General features: G+C 39.0%; 1 protein-coding gene across 3 annotated transcripts in view; it reads right to left on the bottom strand.

Moving 5' to 3' along the window:
- The window catches only part of LOC101861315 (E3 ubiquitin-protein ligase listerin), a 42,847-nt gene that overhangs the window by 16,919 nt on the left and 5,075 nt on the right, over window positions 1-20,853 (bottom strand). For all 3 annotated transcript variants that reach the window (XR_001185227.2, XM_013087685.2, XM_005107697.3), the window contains exons 2-19: window positions 18,959-19,033; window positions 18,434-18,628; window positions 17,355-17,453; window positions 16,452-16,682; window positions 15,642-15,694; window positions 15,053-15,233; window positions 14,721-14,894; window positions 14,066-14,235; window positions 13,518-13,671; window positions 9,638-10,477; window positions 8,687-8,915; window positions 7,486-7,634; window positions 5,999-6,077; window positions 5,396-5,543; window positions 4,033-4,231; window positions 3,197-3,466; window positions 1,969-2,081; window positions 1,099-1,215 (exon numbers count right to left, since the gene is read on the bottom strand). Coding sequence is in view for 2 of the 3 variants with exons in the window: in XM_013087685.2 (XP_012943139.1) it covers window positions 1,099-1,215; window positions 1,969-2,081; window positions 3,197-3,466; window positions 4,033-4,231; window positions 5,396-5,543; window positions 5,999-6,077; window positions 7,486-7,634; window positions 8,687-8,915; window positions 9,638-10,477; window positions 13,518-13,671; window positions 14,066-14,235; window positions 14,721-14,894; window positions 15,053-15,233; window positions 15,642-15,694; window positions 16,452-16,682; window positions 17,355-17,453; window positions 18,434-18,628; window positions 18,959-19,000 (3,443 nt within the window). In the remaining variant the exon portion in view is untranslated. The remainder of the gene's footprint in view (window positions 1-1,098; window positions 1,216-1,968; window positions 2,082-3,196; window positions 3,467-4,032; window positions 4,232-5,395; window positions 5,544-5,998; window positions 6,078-7,485; window positions 7,635-8,686; window positions 8,916-9,637; window positions 10,478-13,517; window positions 13,672-14,065; window positions 14,236-14,720; window positions 14,895-15,052; window positions 15,234-15,641; window positions 15,695-16,451; window positions 16,683-17,354; window positions 17,454-18,433; window positions 18,629-18,958; window positions 19,034-20,853) is intronic.

Here is a 20,853-nt window from a genome sequence, read left to right as displayed (position 1 = left end):
GAGGAACCTTTTATGTTGCCAAGTTTCATTCAAATATCATGACTTTGGGAGAACATATGACTGATAATCTTTGTAAATCTGTAAAGAACGCCACTTTTTTACCTGTTAATGTCTTTACAACTCAAAAAGTATGACAGATATTAAAAATCTGACTGCATGACTAGATTCTGCATTAAAAAATGTACTAGACTGCCAAGTTTCATTTACATATTCCAAGAAATAGGCGAGGTATGACAAATATTGTCTCAAAACGCACCGAAAACTGCCACATTTACCTATAAACGTCTTCATAACTCAAAAAAAAGGATAGCTATGAAAAACCTGAAAGCAAGACTAGATTTTGCACTACAAAATGTACTGGGCTGCCAAGTTTCTTTGAAATACTCTGAGAAATGAGCGAGTTATGACGAATATTGTCTCAAAACTCACCAAAGAACGTCCCATATTTTGGGGGTTTTCCATTATATAAAAGTGTACCAGAAATTAATTGATTAAAAAATCCGTAACTTTTTTGTTTATTGATGGATTTCAAAAATTCAAAAAGTTCCATGCTCTGTGAAGATAAAGCTACAAAATGCACCTATTTGCAAACACTTTCTGGCAAAAAAAGGATGTTCGTGGTCATTGCTACTTTGTGCCAGCACAGTGACTTGTTACACACAGAAGTGCAGTATACAAACTAACAACCACAAACACATTCAGCCTTGGCTAAAATCCTTTTCACCACACAATACAGTAAAAGATCAGTAGCAAGTGCTCTGGCTATAGTGTATATTCAGAAACAAAGCACATATTTCAAGGATTCTCATACAAGAACAGCTCCCCTTGAACACCACAGCTTTCTAGCACCATGACAAGATTAGACATATCTTCCAGTCCACAGAAAGCTCGTCAATCAAACCTTTCCTGTATGATGTTTCACTGATGAGCCACACAGCTTATTAATAGTTCATAAAGTAAATAACAGCAATGAGGGAAGCCATTCCTACCTCTCTTTTTCATTTCAAAATTTACACACAAGAAAAGGGTAGGTAGAATTTTAAAATTTAATTATTACTGCACGAGTAACATTAACACAGCACAGTTAAGAAAACTGACCTGAGCAGCAACTGTAACTCTGTTCTTCTGAAGACGTCAGATACACCTGTTGGAATGGTCTCTTTCTCTGTGAGCAGTTTCACAACATCCAGGGTCTGTCTTTGACTAAAGCACTCTCTGACAAAATGAAAGCGTAATGAGTCAAAATGTCAGATTACAGGAAGACACATTAGAAGCAAGTGGCCATAACACTGATTTCTTTTTAGACCTAGTTTAACTGATTAATATGCAAAAGATGTCCCAAAAATTAATCTAAATTTATGACAAGAAAAAGAGAGTTCTAAATTTCCTCTTGGCTTGTTTTAGATACCGAAGTGGCTGAACTTCTTCACAATCGGTAAACAACTAAATTTTCATAATTTGACCCAAATTCAGTAATTTCAAGGGGCACCCCATCTTTATGGGATTCAACATCTCTCTAGCTATATATCAAATATAGATACTCCATGTTGTGTTTCTTTAGTCACCTCTGCATGATGAGCTTTCTATTTGGATAGTCATTGTTCTGTCACTTGTAGCACTCACTCATCTCCACTACTGCTGCCTCTCTCCACAGACCTAGGGACTCCAGGTTGGTTGGTGTTTCACAAGCTACAGTTGGAATTGATCTCATAAATAAATCTAAAAGCTTGATTCAGTATTTTTTCAAGGGACATCTGGGTATTCTTGCTACAGATTGTTTGTAGGCCTACGTTGTATTCTAAAGTGTTTTTATCTAAAGTCATTACTATATTTTGATCAAAACCTACAAAGATCATGTGACTGCACCAATATTTTGCCAATGAGAAGACAAACTTAAATACGCTTGTTTAAACACAGATGCTTGAATCTTTTGGCTAGTTTTCCGCCATCCCACACGTGTCGGCTTACCCCTTTGGAGAGAACTGAAGAACTTGTGACATTTGTCCCTCTGTAAGAGCCATCAAGTTAGATTTGACCCCTGACTCCAGCTCCTCCAGGATGATGCTGCTCTCTGACGGGCTCTGTAAACATATGTAACAACAGAATATAAACGATAGTGATAAACTGAAATATAAAAATAATTATGGCTGAAATACAAATTATCATCTCCAACAAACAGGAAGAAAGAAAATCGTGACGTGGTGTAGGTTTAACGCCCTTATCAACGCTATTAGCTTATTTAAGAGACGGGACATCCGAGTTTAATGTTTATCTTGGAAAGGACCGAGCCAAATGGGACATTCATGTAAAGTGCCTTTCCCAAGGAAACAACATCGGACCAAGCTGAGGCTTGAGCCTCCGAACTCGCAATCTCACGATTACAAGCCTAACCACTGAGCTACCAAGCCACACTGAAAGAGTGAAGTAACAACCAGATCCAAAGGTGTAGAACCAAAGGTAAATTTTGCTGAAGTCGCAAGAAAAAGGAGTAACTTTGTTTGACACTGCTCTACAAAGGGAGGGAAAAATATTGAGAGGGACTTAAATTTTTCTTGCAACAAAGATAACACTAAAGATCTGAAGCATGAACACGACAGAATGCAAATCACCAATCCTTTCTTTGTTCTCACTACAGCCGGAATTTGCAGGTACCCTTAGACATTATAAGCCCTATTTCAGTCACCACAGAACATACATCCTAGACAAGTACAATAAAAACACAAGAATGTACTGTATTACTGCAACTGCTTCCACAACATTTCTATGCTTCAATCATCGGTATCACTTTCTCTTCTTGAGGTAAAAATTCCATCAGAAGTTTGCATTTGACCTATTTCTCATTCAATCACATAATCTCTAACTACGGTATCCTCACCAAGACAGTATTAAGTTGCACACTCATATGACCTTATGCAGTTGTGAATGCCGTAAAACTATTACCAAACTGAAGTCAGACACTCCCCCCCCCACCCCTTTCTTCCCCTCTTTCAGTAACCTTTTTACATTTGTGAGGACTCTTTTCTCATTACATGAAATTTATGGTTTTACTCACAAAGAACTTCATTCAGCTCACATAAAAAAAACAACTGCTGAACCCAAGACATAATTTTAAGAAAAGAAATGCCAACAATAACGATAAAATATCTAATTTGCTGCAGACGAAAGAAAGCAAGAAGTTGAATGCTAAGATGCTCACAAAAGACTTCATCTGTTCTGCAGTCCAGACAACCAAACAGGCAAACGCAAGACTGGTCAAACAAAGGAGCCTTTTCTCGGTGAAGGAAGTATCAGCAGTCACAGCATCATTATCTCCCTCTGTCAGTTCTGCTATGAGGTTCAGAGTCCTCAGATTGTGCACACACAGCAGGGCATACGGCTGCAAGGTCACCAAAGTCTCATCATTTCTTGATTCCTTTGATTTTGGACGCTGGTGTAATCTGCCTTGTGCATATAGACACTCCATCACCTGAAACGGAAACCACTACGTTCTTATTTGATTTTCCACCAGTGAAAGTGGTGGGGTGGTTGGGTTGGGGAATGTGGGCATGAGTATTTATCATCACCAGTGCAATGTATTGCAAGCTGAAGGACTATAAATTTCTCAAAAACAAAATCATTAATAATTTTCAAGCACAGATTTTACCAGTAATATGAATGCTTTAAGGAATTTGTAACTCTCTTAATGTCAGACATTGTAAAAAAAAAATTTGTTTTTTAATAAAGGATCCTTCAGGTCCTGATCAGATTAAACCCTACATCTCATAAAAAAATGCTAGTGAGAGGAGTCAGAGCAAAAATTGCCTCAAACTTGTCTCAAATCCTGGATTGATTCACATCATGTTTATATTTAAGACAACCTTTTTTAGGTGGATCAGCAAAAAAATGGGAGGAAAGGTCGACTGAGGCTTGTTAACTCTGGCAAGTCTTCACTTCCTCCTTTTCTTTTACTCTTCCGTCTGCACCAAGTACTTCATCTCAGTAATGACTCTTTGGTGTCTCATAGTAGGTTGTTAAAGCTTTAAGAAAACAAACCTTTTGCTCTTCCGGTACACAGAGTTGCTGAACATCCACCAGCAGGTTATTCTTGACAGATGCCAGCACTGACACATCGAGGGAAGGACTGGTGCTACTTTCTTTCTGTAAGTCAACACTATCATTGTATTCGCTGTTTCCACTTCCACCTGCAGCTGCTACAGCAAGAATCCGAACTGCTTTAGTGACTCGAGACAGACTGTGAGACGACAGCAAAAAAAGATACAGCTTAAAAAAACAAGCAAAAGAAAAAACAACTGTTAATCAAAACTAACAAAAAAATGTCACAAGATTTTTGTCATACCTACACCAAAAATCAATAAAGGTATTTGATAAAATTCACAACAATCAAAACTCAGATATCTTAATCCAATACTTTTCAAATATATACATTCTGACTAAACTGAAGAAAATCTGCCCTACAGAATTTGGATTAGGTGAACTCCACTGCATAAGCACAGCTCATATTGCAATCAGGGTCTCCTTTGAATCTGGAGGTCTATGAATATACAGTTGAACATGTGTAAGACGGCCACCCATTGTCAAGGAGAAAAGTGGCCGTATAAGACAGGTGGCCGTCTTAGGCAGGACTGATCGAGGTGAAGAAAACAAACAATTCCTTTCTGAGAAAACAAACCCTTCCTTTCTGAGGTCCCAACCGAAGATAGTTGCATTGTTGTTGTTGTTTTTGCTCGGTTTTCTTTTCTTTTGTGCACGGGTGACAATAAAACGAAAGGTGTCAGACAAGGAGGATCAAGTGCTAAGGTAAAACAAACACCCGTACTGCCACTGGGAGAACGAGCGACGCTTCTGTCACAAGTTCATGTTGACGTCCATTGTTACTTTGTTACAGACTGGGTAAACAGTGACCACTCATGTCACTTGCGATTTGTGTATGGGTTCTGGGCGGGGCTTATGGGTTATGGGGGATCACACGCTTACCTCACCAGCAGTTGAAAATTTATTTTGTTACCTATTGGTCAACAGTGGGAGGGGCCCACGCAACATGATCAGTTGGAGGGACTACCTAACAACGACAGGTTTTTAGATTATGACAGCTCGCCCACAACGCCAGCGGCCAATGCACAATTTACGACAAAGCGTAATGGAGTCACTAAGGTGGCCGTCTAAGACAGGTGTTTTTGCTTTGTGTGATAGGGGTTGTGTGTTGAAATATGGTGGCCGCGGCCGCGTTGGACAGGTGCCTGTTTTACACAGTTAAATTATATAGAAAAAACGCAAGGGGGGAAATGGAAAGTGTCCGTTTGTACAGGTGGTCGTCTTATAGAGGTGGCCGTCAGGGCAGGTTCGACTGTAATAACCAAATTAAATCCAATCATGGCCTGGAACAGCAAAATCTCACCCTGCCACACTTGTCACAGACTCCCTGAGCCACTGCTGTATCTGGGCACACATAGATTCCAGACGCCGCTCCTTTTGAGCCGGTGCATCAGACTGCAGCATCAACCTCAGTCCAGCTTCCAAAACAGATGCGAACTCCGTCTCAGCATCTACAAGGAGTGAAACATACGAGAGTACTGTGTTATTATTTATAACGTTTGAGCAGACTACCATAGCCTACTCGTAAAAACAGACAGAAATGACTGGCAAGCTGAAGACTGAAAATTGGAGAGGGTCCCATGGGACCACAGTAATATTTTTATTCGTGATGCCAAAAGGAATAACAAGAATTTTTGCAAAATTTTTGCAAGCCCCCAAATTTGTCCCAGATTAGCTTAAACTGATAGTTAAGGGCACTTTTTAGTGTATCTATTCTTTAGGAGAGTATCCACATATGAAGTCTTGCTTGAGGCTGCTCTCAGAAGGCCTATTTTTGCCACAGTCAATTTTTTTTTACTTATCAATAACCAGGTTAGAAAAACAGTGGAATAAACAGATAAATGATGAAGCAAGGCTGACAGCATGACAGGAACCTGCTCAAGGTAAAAACTGCCAGGCATCTTACCCTGATCCCAGTCGTAGGTCTGTAGCTGTATGCTCATGAGACTCATCACCAGTTCACACAGCTGAGGGTGAGAGGCCAGCTGGAGGAGAAGAAATATAATTAAAAATGTGTTACGAAAAGTTTACACAGGCGGCGACAATGAGAGGCCTTCAAAGGGGAAATAAATATGCTTTGGAAAGTGTTATCAAAAGTTGACTCACAGGCAGCCATGAGAGGCCAGCTGTGAGAAAAAAAATATCCTGCAGCTTTAGAATGTGTCATCAGGAGTTTACACTAATAGAGAGGCCAGCTGATAGAAATAAGAAGTAATCCAAGCTTCCATAAAATACATTGTGTCCTTGGAAAAAGCACTTTACAAGGATTTTCATCACTTCACCCTGGTGGGAATAGTACCTGGCCATAGATAGCAAATGATCCTTGTCAGTATGTTAGTGTTTTAGTGCCTGAATAAATGACAGCTTCCACAATATGCTTCCCAGGAAGTAAGAGATTATTTCAGAATATTATTACAATCAGGTCTGCAGGGGCAATAAATTTAATACAGACTAAAGCAAGTAAAGCTTGTTGTTGAGTGGGATTTGCGTCATACTAACTCATTATACATTATTCCTAATACCATTAGTTACAAATCAAAAGTTCTCCTAATTAAGGGTGTGAGACAAACTTATAAGATAAAAAGCAATCTTGACAAAAGTGAAATTGTTCAGAAACATATCACCAATTTATACAGGAGAGGCAGGTAAGCTTATTTACAGAAAAGACAGACCAACTTTTCTTTCACAATTGGAGTAATTTCTTTATAAAAAATGTCGAGTAGATCTGGCATGAGTGTTGCTTTACACTTACACCATGAAGAGAATTTGGGTGATGAATATGCTGGATCTAACGTTTTTAGTTCTGATTCTAATTCTTTGTGATCATCGTGATCAATTTTCTCAATATGCAGAACATTTCATAATGGTAAGTGTATTTTGGCCAAGATAAATATATAGTACTGATGTACCCCATTTGCATCCTGGTCTGTGGGGATAAAGGTTGTGTGCTCTGCATGCTGTGTGCGTGGATGTGTTAGATAAGAGCGCCATCAAACAATGTTCCAGTGGCTGAAACTATTCGAAGGGCCCACTTGATCACATCATTCTTCTCTCAGACATAAAATTATGCGTGACGTGACAAAACTGACAACCACATACTGACAGCTTGTTTTTACGGCACTTGCAACACAAAAAGACCATATAAGTGCCAACGAATAGATTACGAGTTACAAGAGAGTAACACACAAAAAAAGAAGGAGGGGAGATAAGGATGACAGATGTTTGACATGAAAGAAGGAGCAAACTGCACCAGAGCACCCACCAACCACCTGGGGCAAGGCTCCACCATACACCATTTTTTAAAGTGATGTATGACCGAGTCTTACACTGAGCAGTCATTATGGGGGAAAAAAAGCACAAACAAACAGGGACAGAGAGGAATTTTTCCCCTACCTTATGTTTGTCAAAAGCAGCCTGTGCCATCCGCACAACAGACATGACATTATCCCCTGTTGCCGTCACGTGGGACGTCAAAAACTGCTTCAGTGTGGTGATGTAGGATGACACGATGGCATCCAGGCATGACTCAGAGACCAAGAGCCCTGAGGGGAAAGAGATCCATCATAAATATGAGACATGTACATGTAGGTGTATTTGTGCTCCCCACTGACACAATTTAGATCATTTAGAAGGTTGGCTCCAACCCTGCTGTCAGGGCCAACCCAGGCTGAAGGATATAACATCCCAGCAGAAAGACGGAGGAGACACTTGATAAAAATTCTCCCTATTTAGGAATCAAACTCAGGTCTCTGCATGTGATGGCAAAGCATTTAACCACTACACCACAGACACTGGTACATTTATGAGAGCTACTTATATATATAAGTGGATATATATATAAACAGAGGGCGGACAACTATTCGTACCTCTCCCCTCTCACATTAGTACAAATTAATCATTTTGCTCAGCAACAAAAACCCACTTATCCACATGTACACACAACATACACTTTCATGAACACTTCCTGTGTGTGCAGTCAGTCAGTATAATCAGTACTGTTTTTCATGGTGACTCTCTTTTTAAAATTAAAGTTCAAACATTTAGTTGGAAGAAATACAGTTTTTGCTCCTACAGATTCCCCACACACAGCTGAAGGGTGTGCAGGCTATATCTCCCATTGGACAATACTGTGATGTATGCAATTAACCTGTCCTTGGCCTTCAACACAGTGACCCCCCCGGCTTATAAACAGTTAACTCTCCTTCTCTGGCTACCTCAGAAAGAGAAATTTGCAGTCATGTTTAATTAGATCTACCATCGCGGACGCTAACTTTTTTCACTACGTATTAATTTTTCATGCGGTCTGCATGTTTTGAATACAGGGAATACATTAATTTGGCACTGAAAATCTGTTCGATGTGTACGTTTTTGGCAAAGACTACAAATTTGTAGACTAAAACAGGGAAAAGACGGTGAAGAAGCACTCTTTTCAAAAGAGCAAATGCTACATGATGTAAAGCACTTAAGTTATCATCCTCCTAACCACTGTAGAACTGAACTTTTTCCTCCTTTATAAAGGCCCCAATTACTCCTGATCCTCAGGTGCCCTTCCCTGTAATCAAATACAAACAAACAAACAAAACTAGAAACTTACAGCTGTTCTCCTCCGTCAAGCTGATGGCAGCAGTCAACATCTCCCACAATGCACCAGACACCTCCGGACTGCTCAGAGCATCAGGGTCCGCCATGAGATCTGTGGTCAACCTCTCTATTCTTGCCCCAATAGCTGGGCCTTTGACCAGTTGCTGACAGGCAGGAACTCGCTTGGCAAGACCCAACAATTCTTCAATGAAATGGCACACTGCAACTGGTTGCTGAAGCTTCTGAAGTCCACAAATATCATAAAAATCATTTATAGTTTGCATTAATAATTTTTTAAAACAATTTCATCATCTGTCAACTAAACATCAAAGCTATGAGGCAACCGTTTTCTTCATCAGTTAACGTCAGAGGTAAAGTAGCTGATTGTCTAATCTAATAACTATAAATGATGTTAACATTGTGTGAACAGCCAGACTTCATGACTTTTATGTTCTTTTTTTCACCAGAGTACCGTCAAAATTGTCCAAGATGGCCACCCATTGTCCAGGAAAAAAGTGGTTGTCTTAGGTAGGACGGATCACGTAAATGAAGAACACAAACCATTCCCTTAAGCAGTCACCATCAACACTATACATTCATACCAATTGATATGAAATTTGTGTTTTAGGATGAGTGCATTTGATGTTTTAAAAATCATATTGTTGAGGTACTGGTACTGGTGGAATGACCCATATATTATATTGTCAACATTCTACTCTTTTGGCTAAATCATTCATCATAAGATTGAGGAACCCCCCCCCCCCCCCCCCCCCAACAAAATCCAACTCCCTCATTCCAAATGAAAGCCTTAATGACTTTAAAAAAAAAGTAAATTCCAAATTTAGTTTTGCATTTACTATATTTATTAATGTGGCGCTTGACCATTGTATAAGGAAGGCAATAATAGTTCAGTGAGACTTTGGTCTCAATCATAGTGCTATTATGATAATATATCCACACTCACGTTAAGGATGGTCAGAAGAAGTTCAGCCCCTTTTTCCTCTTCCACGTACGAAACAAAGGCAAAAAACGTGGCCACAACATCGGAATGAACCGACGCTCCTTCTCCATTAAATCCTTTTGCTGCTTCCGCCAGCTGCCCTACCAAATGATCACAAAGAAAGCTCCAGTAAGCGTCACTACGACCACCTTGGTCAACATTTGGAACAGACTTCAACTCCTCAGCCAACCAGTCTGGAGAGTGCTGAGGCAAACTGTAGGAATCACTGAGTCCCAGATCACAGAGAATTAACCGAACGGTGCTGTCTTTCCTTCCTTGGAGTAATCTTTCTGGGGCAGCACTGGGAATGTGGATAATTGTAAGTTCTTTAAAAAGATTAAAATACTGCGAGCTCATTGGTCCCTCTAAGGAAGCCATGGTGTAAGAAGCAACCAGGAGATCTGAATAAAAATTCTCTGCTGCTGATGACATTTGCTGTTTCTGAGGAATTGACACATCTGATTTGCCCGACGGTTCTTTCTCTTTTTGCACAAATCGAACTCGTTCTCTTTTTGAAGTGGAAACAGTTTCCTGATATACAATGCCTCGTGCCAGGAGAGAAAGTCGTTGAAAGATCTGAGGTGAAGGCTTCTTCACTTCCTTTTCACCATCCTGGGCTGGGGGTTTGAACTGAAGGACCAGGTGAGATACGATGAAGGCAGACAGGTCTGACCACACAGTATCCTCCTCACGAGGGTCAAGGTCGCATAAGGCTGACAGCACGGTCCCAATGAGACTATATAGTTCCGTTCTTGACAAAGCTGGCTTCGGGTGGGTGAGGGATGCCTGCACTACCACAATCATCTGAGGACAATCAAAGAGCTAAGATTCAGAGGGCAGGGAGATCTTTAGCAATAGTTTAGTCTCTGAGACAGATTACACTACTACAGTAGTCTCCACCTAAGATCCCGGTGCTCGGGAAAAAGCGGGATCTTAGGCGAACCGGGATCTTAGCCGATTTGCCAGAGGGAAGAATCCACAGTAACTCATGGTGAGTCCCAACATCTGTACAATGATCTGCCCTTACTTTAAAATGAGTGACTCCTGGGCACTAAAAGTCCTTTTCAGGAGTAAGTTTTTCCCTTTCTTTTGTATGGGGAAGGGGGGTGGAGCTTTTTAAAAATACTGTGTTAGGTGGGAACCAGTAGGCTTCAGGCAGTGCCCCCCACCAAAATTTATTGCTTTCCATCTCTGACAAGGTTCCCCGCCCATGTCATGATGCATCATAAATCGTTGAGTTGTGACCACACCGACTAATAAAAAAAATAAAGGTAGTTTCACTGCCAACAGATGACCACAATACGCAAAGGTGTACAGATAGTCCACGAGTATGGGCGCCAGTCTGTCCAGGAAGTTAGAGCACAAAACTGAAAGAGAGCGATGGTCGGGGAAACGTAAGCATCCACGAGTTCACAGTTTGATGGAATGCAGTCTGATGCTAGCTTGTAAGCCCTCCCCACCTGGTGTGTGATGTAAGATCAAGAAGACGGCTCAGATGATCGGGGACAGCAACGCGTCAATGAGTTCACACCTTGGTGCGATCCCATTCGGGGCAAACATTGTAATCGTTTATTGAGATTTACAAGAGAGGTATGATTGCGTTCAGGAGAATGTATGATCCGTGACGCCACAGACTGTACAATGATTGCACATTTTCGCTACTTGTTTGATCAGCTAAGCGCGGCCAGGTTTCTTATTCTCTTTTTTTTTCTTTAAAAAAACCCAACAAAACCCAAAAACTAAATTATGACCTGAAAAGCAGGATCTTGGCCGAATGCAGCACCTTTAGAGCGGGTCAGATCAGGATCTTAGAGGTGACTTTTATTCATAGTAAAAATTATGTTTTTCCAAAACAGCGTGATCTTAGGTGAACCAGGACCATAAGAGGGTGGGATCTAAGGCAGAGACTACTGTATAACAATTTGACCACAGCACAATACAGTTGTAATATTTCAGGAGTTAACATAATAGTAATAACTTAGAAAATATCAGCATTATTCATGACAGAACAGGGAAGAGAAAAAGCTCATCACCATAATTGGGCATATTTTTGCAGGCACAATCCCTCAATAATTTGAAAAAACAAAAACCTGCGACAAAACAATCCGTACAGTCTTCAAAAACTTAAAATAACGAGGTTCCAATTAATATTCAAAAATCAAAAAAAGTTACAAATTTACATGCCATATAACAGTAATGTCAAGGTATCACTTGTCAAGTATTTAAACTAAATCTTTTAGATATTAGACAAGACTATTCAACACAAGAAATGAAAGATTAAAGAGACTTTAAAGTAAGGAGAAAGTCTTCTGCATAATCTCTGAACACTGAAAAATGTTTAGCTCATTTGACAGCACTATAAAATGTAGGGTGATCAAAATAAAAAAGAAAAAAACTCCCAAAAAACGGAACAACTATTTTTCTGAATATCTCGCACAAAATTTGTACTATAGATCTAGAATCTTGTGGTTTGGAACAGAATTCATTCAAAGGGAATTTGTTTGACATAAAATTCATAAAGAAGAAACTTGTTTTCAAAAACGAAAATGGCTTTTATAAAAACAACAACCCTATAAACACAAATTGAACCAATTTAAAAGATCTTGTAATTTAAGGAGAGTCATGAAATGATTGGTTTATTGTTTTTTTTCTTCCTTTTCTTTTTAAAATCTAATCTTTCCATCACTGTAACATTTACCCAATAATATTAATTCTTTTCTCTTACAGAGTTACAATTTTTTTTTTAATTCAGGAATTCCAAGAACTAGTGCTCTATATGTCTTCCTATGGACTCGCCACATTTTAACATGTCGCTCATAATGTTCAGTGGTGGCTTCACACAAAGATCCATCCAACCATGAGTACTCAAAGCTACACACACTGTACACCTTACAGTATGGAGTTGCTTCTAGAGACAGTAGGGTGGCGGGTGAGGTTGCCTAAATAGGCATTTGTAGAGTTAACATATCCTGAAATGTGAATATGGGCTTTGCCAAGGAATCAAATGTCATAGAGGAAAGTTCACGCTTTTCAATACGATGGAGGAAACATAAACACATTGCTATCCTCTGATCATGGGTCTCAACTCAGAATTCTAAAAAAGGAGGAACTTTACGGGTGATCGCCACAGAAGCCCATTTTCACAAAACACCCATTATTATTATACTATACTGTTGAACCCCAGAATGCAGAAATAAAAACCATTAATTTATCAAAGCAAGGTTATTTCACACCAATTTGAGGGTTTGGGAGATAATTTTAGAGCCACATACAAAATATTTACAATCTTGATTACGTACAGAAAGTGGTGGCGCCTTGGGTCTTGAGCGACATAATATTTTCCCTTCATCATATTCGCCTGCATATATTATATATATAAACTATATAAAAATGATTTTGTTTTGAGCCTAGAACCAGAATATCGACGGTCAGGATTCATATCATATATATAGGCCTATTGTTAGTTTACAAAAAAATTAGCAAAATATAAGTCTCATTTAGACACGGAAAGATTTAAAAAATCAGCCCCACTTGGGGGAAAAAAAGGAGTAACAAAGCTTCCTACCGACCACTCACGGGAAATACGGTAAAACTGAGGGGAATCTCAAGACAGTTGGGTTCAGCCAACCACGTAAACAACTCTCAATCAGTCATCTCCTCAAAATTCCATACATGCTGATATGAAGCCCAAGCATTTGGTTGTGTTGCAAGTACCGTTAAAACTCTTACAAAAATTTTAAAAAGGCCCTTTTTTCAAAAGGAAAAGTCAATATAAATCACTACAGGTCTCAGATCACATTAAAAATGAACATAAATAACATCTTTGCCATTAAGAGTTACCTACCTGGTCTTCAGTTATGCTTTTAATCTTTGACAACTTATTTTCATCTGAAGCAGATCCCGCGATGAACTTGAGACTGTACTGCAAGCACTCAAAAAAGCTGCGCACAAGCGCAGCACACGCGGAAGGACTGTTTAGTACACTGTCTTCATTCAAACTGTTGACACAGCGGTAGAAAAGAAAGAAGAAAAATTAGTAATATGATAGTAAAGGCAATGACAGCAGACATGTATTGAGGGAAGGTAACAAAAGAATAGATGCTGCTACTATTTCTGGTATCGAAAATTACTTTTTGGCTCATTGGGTAATATACAACCCTACACTAAGGCAATCCAAATAATTTAGAAAAGAACAGAGTTGTTTCGTTTAAAGTTGCTGAGCAAAACACCTTCAACATTATACAAACCAGCTGGTATCAAAGTAACCAAATGTATATCTCATTTTTTGGAATAACAGAAAACAGAGACGAACATAAGGATCCCCATAAGAAGGGTTGAATGATCCCTCTTTAAATTTTCGCTAAAAAGGATTTGATAAGCAGATATATTTACCCCAATCTAAAAGCACTGAAAAACTGTTCAAAGTTTTTCTCTGGCAAAGTGCTGAGTAGTGGCAGAAGGCAGGGAGATATCACAGTTGCTTGTCCGGAACAACCATTTTCCAAGACACCTTTGAGTGAGGGCCACACTGCTTTCTGCCAGTTGACGTAATCCCAACAATTCTGATGGTTAAAAACACATGAGCAATATAGTTATCACATAAAAAGTCTGAGTGAACAGAGAGAAAGAAAGTTCAACAATTTTGAAATATCCTATGGCCAAAACTGTCAGTCTCAATACAGGAATACTACTTCTCCTCAGTGCTTCTATCATCAAATGTTGAAAACAAGAGAAGCTTTGACAACTACTTCAACAGCAAACATGTGTTGGGAGGTAATAGGAGGACAAATTTTAAAGACACTATATATAACAATTTCTTTGCACTCTCGGCCACCAATATTTTCTGACATACATTGGTTAAATTAGCCACAGGCGGAATGATAAACAAATGAACAATACTTTCAACAGAAAGAAAAAAAAATATTGACAATCTAATTGAGGACGCAAACTGACAGACTAAATTTTTTCCCCCCAATTTACAGAATTCTAAAAATCAGGCAAAACTGCACACTTCTGAATCAGAACGTCCAAAAATAACTGAACTCACATTGTGTGTATGGGCCACAGACAGAATGGCTTCCCAGCTTTGCGCCATAAGGCTGGGGTCTGAAGAGTTGAGGCATGAGACAACCAAGGGACAGATTTTAGCCAAGAACAAAGCAGACACATCTGGGCAGAGTTGGCACACGGCAGATAACACACTCAGGACACCTGTCTTGACCTGAGGAGCAAACAAATCAATCCATCTATTAGCTTTTCAAATCCTTAAGATTTTATTGGTCCGGCTTGGAATTTAGATACTAAAAACAAGTTTTAGATTGATCAAAAAGAAGTGTACCGCAACCAGTACCAGGACTAGAAAGGTAACAATGGACTTACCATCGGGATGGTGGACTTGGCATGTTTCCAGAAAGCACCACTGGAGAGGAGCTCAGACAGCTGGGGGGTCAATGAACCTAGCGACTCAGCAGTGAGGCCAGACATGAGCTTACGTATGGCTTGGAGGCTTGAAGAGACCACTCGCAAGTACTTGGACTCCATGTCTTCTTGGCTGGTCGTCCTGTCAGTGGAAAAAAACAAAAACACATTGGTGATAAAGAAAACAGGAAATTTGTACCTTCTTATAGTTCAAAACTGCTTAAAACCCTCCTAGATCATTAACGAAAGTTTCAACTGGTGTTTTTGAGTGGCATTTTCCCCACAAGACTTTCAAAAAATAACTCCACAGGTATCTCAAGACTGCTCTTGCTACTTCTAATTCAGCAGTCAAAAGAAGCACAGGAATTAAACTCCTTTTGGGCTGATGACATCCTCCTCTTTTCCAGAAGAGCCATTATCTAAAATTCTCCCAACTACAAGAGAGTAATATGAAAACTCAACGAAAATAGTGTAAATAATAAAAACATTTTTGAGATTGAAAAAAATATCTTTCAGAAGTCTAAGAAGAGTAAAAAGGTCAAATACTTACAGTGGGTCACTCAGGGTTTGAGGGGTCTGTTTAAGAACATTTGAAAGGAGGCACTGTGGAAACGATTAAACATCACAATTTAAAGTCTTGCAGTTTTTAGAGTTGAAGAGAAGCACAGTGCTAGGAAAATATTCATTTGTGTTACAATGCGGTGGGATCAGGCTCTCATCACTTTTCGGGTATGTGGAGATAATGGTATCAATTTTAAGCTTGTTCACTAGTCTTGTTTTCGACTAAAAAATTACCCATCCATCACGAAACATCGAGATATTTGCTATTTAAGGACGTGGGATTTGCCTGGTTTCAGAAGTAAAATTAGCGAGAAAATGACTGCCCAAGTTTGGTGACTTTCATAGCTTTAGAGTCCTTTGAAACTGTAACTTCATTTTTGGTGCTTTTGATCTAAATTTTTCAGTAAAATCCACACAGAAATGTTTTGAAATGGACACAAAAGGTGCTGAGCAAAAAAAAAAAAAAAAACCCCATCAAAATTGCCAAACCAGTGGAAAAATGCAGATCTCTTCGCTTTGAAGAGTGCCTGATTTCACCACGATTCACATTTACTCTTTGGAAAAAGCAAATCAGAAACAAAAGAGATTGTGCAGTTGTAGGAGCAACTTGTGACATCATCCCGCCACTTTCAGTAGAAGCTTGAGCAACAAGCATGTGTTATCATTCTAAATGTTCTGTGCTGAAATTAAAGATCTGCATTCTTCAATACCATTTAATAGGCATTAACACTAATTACATGCTTTAGTCACTTCCAAGACAACAATAATGCGATCAATGCAGACACTATTATCTTCTTACCTGCATGATTTCTGTCTTGCAAAAGCGCAAAGCCTCTCCTTGTTTAGCACCAGAGAAGGTAGCCTCAAAGGCTGAAGTAGCCGCCGAAGCTACGGTGGGGTAAGTGTCACACTGGCTCACTAGCCAGCTGCCCATGATCGTCTTTAACTGCGGAGCGATGCTTTTTCCAGCTCGAGCGGCGAGCACTGACAGCGCCGTCTGAGACAACTCACGCACTTTGTGGTCCACATCCTGAACAGGAGAAACATTTATGAAATTCTTTTGTATTGAAAAAGAAAAACAAATTAATTTGATAAAGTCTCTACTATTTTATAGTTAAAAAACAAACAACACGTTGTGTATATGTAGCATTAAAAAAAATATTTATGAAGACCTCATCAATTCAAAGGAAAACACCATAAATGTCATTATTCAATAAATATCAGCTTAATTTTATATAATCTATACTCTTAAAACAAATTAAGTCTGGATTATTTACCACTTATGTGAAAAATAAAAATCTTCATTTAAACCTTGACAACATATATATATATATATATCTCAATATCTCAATATCAGAAAAATAGACAAGTCCCATTTCATCACAAATCTGTCCACATAACAATGCCAATTCCGTTATACCTAATTTTTAAAAACATTCTGCTGTAAATTCATAGACACACGGGTGGAAGTGAAAAACAACTACAAAAATACCGTTAAAATAAAAGAAAGATAGAAAAAAAATACAACTAGTTTCACTTTTAAAAGTGACAGTACAGAAGCCATTCAATTTATAGACAATTGACAAGTTCCACACACATAAAACAGATAGTCACAGACAATGCTATACTCATTTACATATTACGATATTAACAGCCGTTTCTAATAATTACAACAGGCAGAAAATAATATCTTGTGTCTCACAATGGCCAGTTTGTTGTAGATTCTGGGCCAAAAGGGCACAACAGCTTTGACACATTCCTCATCCTTGGTACCACATAGACTGCAGAACTCATGAAGCGCCTGTGAGAGAAATGCCAAAACATCTAAATTTGATTTTTTTTTTTTTTTAAAGGAAAATTCAATACCTGATAACTGCCCTAGCCTCAAAGGCTTACTAAAAATCAGTAACTTGATTTGACAATGCGGCCCCATATAGGACAAAGCACACAACATTATCCCATTTGATAAAGAAAAATACATGCTACATAATAAACAAATATGCTCATGAAAAGATATCCCTTCAAAGGCTATAAAAAGAACCAGACTTCAAGCCTACTTATTTAAAGCATGTAGCAGAACAGGACAAATGATACTAGACAGGACTCTTAACTTGTTAAAGATCTTTCCCCGTTGAACACAACATCGATCCGAGACTCAGATAGAAATCAAACCCATAATTTTTTAATTATGAGTTCGACCCATTGGTTACATAAACCACTGCTAATGGCCATTTATCCATATGATACTCTTCCTGTACAGATATCCAGGAACAAAAGTTATACAAACAGCAAACTTCTGACATAAGAAAAGAATACCGAGCCCAAATTTCAAGATAAAAATAAATTTTTGCCACAGCCTCACTGAAGGATATCTAATCTATTCACACGTGCTGATGTTTTTTTTCTTTTGACAATACAAGTGGTGAAATTTCACACCTGCACAGCCCTGCCCATCTGCACCACTCAGGGCTCACAGAGGTGGGGTAACACATAGTAACAGCTAGCCCTAAACCACATCTTTTCTCTACTTCCTCGCCTGGCGGTGTGATGTGAAGGTTAGAGCCCATGGTTATGAAAGTTTCCATCTTAGACAGATGTATTATAGAGGAATTTATCAAAGAGGGGAGTGGGTAGATTCCGGCAAGACAGGTTCGATCGTATTTCTTACATCAAAAAGCTTAAAACACATCAGCAATTTCCTGTATCATACACTTAAATGAGAATATTTATAGCTATCAAGGAAAATGATATACATAAAAAGCATTTTCAGGATTCACTAACCTTGATCTTTGTGGTAGTGTCACGCTTTGAAAACTTTCTCAGCACCAGCCTGAAATCAGCATCCAAATTGGAATCACATTCCTCAAAAATTTCGCTGGCTGGTACAAATGCTGGCTGGCTCGAGAAGCCGATGAAACCACTTGGAGCCTGTCCTGAAGCAGCTAAGAGTTGGGCAGCTTGGCTACTACTGGAAGGCTGGTGAAAGATGCATTGATATTCCCCAGATTACAAACAACAGAAAAATATGAGCATCAAATAAAAGTACAGGATATCAGTGCTTAATATATGGTGCAGCGTGAAGCTTAAATTTTAACTGAGGCTAGAGTTGAACTAATTAATATTTTCAATTCATGAAACCGAACTCAAGGCCCTCGCGCAGGCTATGGCTACGACACTTTCATGAACTGAAAAGGACTTGCTTTGAAGATTGTTTTATAGCTTCTTAAATAAAGTTTAAAAACCATTTTGGATTAATTGTTTAACTGCCACTTGATTAATAAATTATTAATATACCAAACAACAAACCTTAACATTGCCCTTGGTTCTTTGTGCTTTCTTTGCAGGCATTGCGTAATGGTTTGTACAATTTTATCTGTGAACCTGTGAAAGACAAAAATATTGTTTTTCATTATTTTACACCAAGGACTTAAAAAATCTTTAAAGATAATGATGTCGAAATAAGAGAACAAAATGACAATCAGAGCGAAAAAGAGAAATTACAGACTTTGTGCCGAGAGCTACACACATTCCCTCAAAGTCAGTCAAAGCCACTTAGGCCCTACTTTTATTACATTTTAACTTTTTCTTCTTTTATAATACATGGTGTTGAGGGGAAATATATGCCAATGTCCAACATGGATCAGTGGTGTTGCCTTGGGATCATCATGTTGTTTCTTTGGAAGATATCTCTACAAGCCTGTTCGGGAATTTCCTCCCCCCCCCCCCCCCCCCCACTGGTGACCTTATCCCAGACATTTAAGAAGCAGCAGCATAGACAAGGTTTGAAATACTCCATCCCAGGGCAGACTGTGTTATGTATAGTGGCAAAGACTCCCCCCCCCCCCCCCAAAGCTGGGAGACTTAAAGGAAGATGGCTCTTAGCAGGAGGGTACGAACTGAACTCATGTACTCAACTCATTGTAGAGTATTTTTTACTCTAGCAGGTGTTGTGAGGAAATTAACAATGGGGCACTCTAACAGAACCGATATATCGGCGATATGTCTGCAAAGGGTGAGAATTCTTGTCGATATATATATATATATATATACCGGCGATACGTCCTAAAAGTGCAGCCGCAAACTGTTGTAAGTTAAATTTCAAGATTAGGTCAGGTTTTATTTTTGTCTGAAAAAGATCGCTTGAAAACACCCCCCTGCACCATGTCTTGGTCTTTAAGAAATAAATACAATGATGTTGCCTCTAAAGTAAAAGTCAATAATATTCTGGCATTCGAGACATTCACACACTGTTTTTTTTTCTTACAGTCATTTCGGACTTCCATGGTCTGCGGAAGTTACTGCCTAAAAATGATTGGCTCTTGCCAGTGATTGTCAACAGTGATTCTTTTTTATTTTTAAAGGACTTCCGTGATATGCGACCACCCCAAAAACCCTTCCTATTAACCCTAACACTAGCTTAGGCCTAACTAAATCCTAAACTTCAAACTAAATTTCATAGTAGTCCCTCGTTACGGAATTCCAGGATAACCCGGTACTGGCCCCAACGATAACAATGGAGTGCGAGTTTTGACTTCACTGAAATTACTTCTCGTTCAACAATTCTGAATGATTACTTTTTGACGTGTGCGCCAATATGATGTTTGAATTACAAAACATCAAATTATGGTTGAATTCACATGCCCCCCTGAAACCCCTATGTTATAAGGTCAGGGGGGCAAGCCCCCTATACCCACACCCACCTCCTTGTTAAAGACATGTGAAATATTACTACTCAATTTGTGCTGAAAAATAGCACCGCATCTCTAGCTCTCTTTCGGATACAACATTGATACCGAGTAATAAAGTCAGTATCAATATCCAGTACTCTTGGTACCAAAACCGGAGAATGCCGGAATTCCTACCTTCTTTTTTTTCAATGCTGCCTCTCTACCAGCCACCGAGGCAGAGGTGATGTAGACCTAACTAGTAATTTACTGCTTAGCTTGTTTCTTGGATATCGTTCTTCTAAAATTAAGGAAGAAACGAATTGGCATGCAAATGATACCTACTTACTTTTTTTTTTTTTTTTACCCTCAATGGCGATTTCTCTCCACAATGATTAGGCTTATTCGATTTGCGTAAAATTTCATATCTCTTTTACCCCATACGGGAGACTGCATACAGTGGAAATCAAGGCATCCACATCCATAGTTCACATTAAATTAAAAAATAATAGCAAAATATGTGAACAACTGGGGGGG

This window comes from Aplysia californica, unplaced genomic scaffold (genome assembly GCF_000002075.1).
Source record: "Aplysia californica isolate F4 #8 unplaced genomic scaffold, AplCal3.0 scaffold00623, whole genome shotgun sequence".
Lineage (NCBI taxonomy): Eukaryota > Metazoa > Mollusca > Gastropoda > Aplysiida > Aplysiidae > Aplysia > Aplysia californica.
Note: the sequence above shows the minus strand (reverse complement) of the source record. Positions and strands in the feature narration are given on the sequence as shown.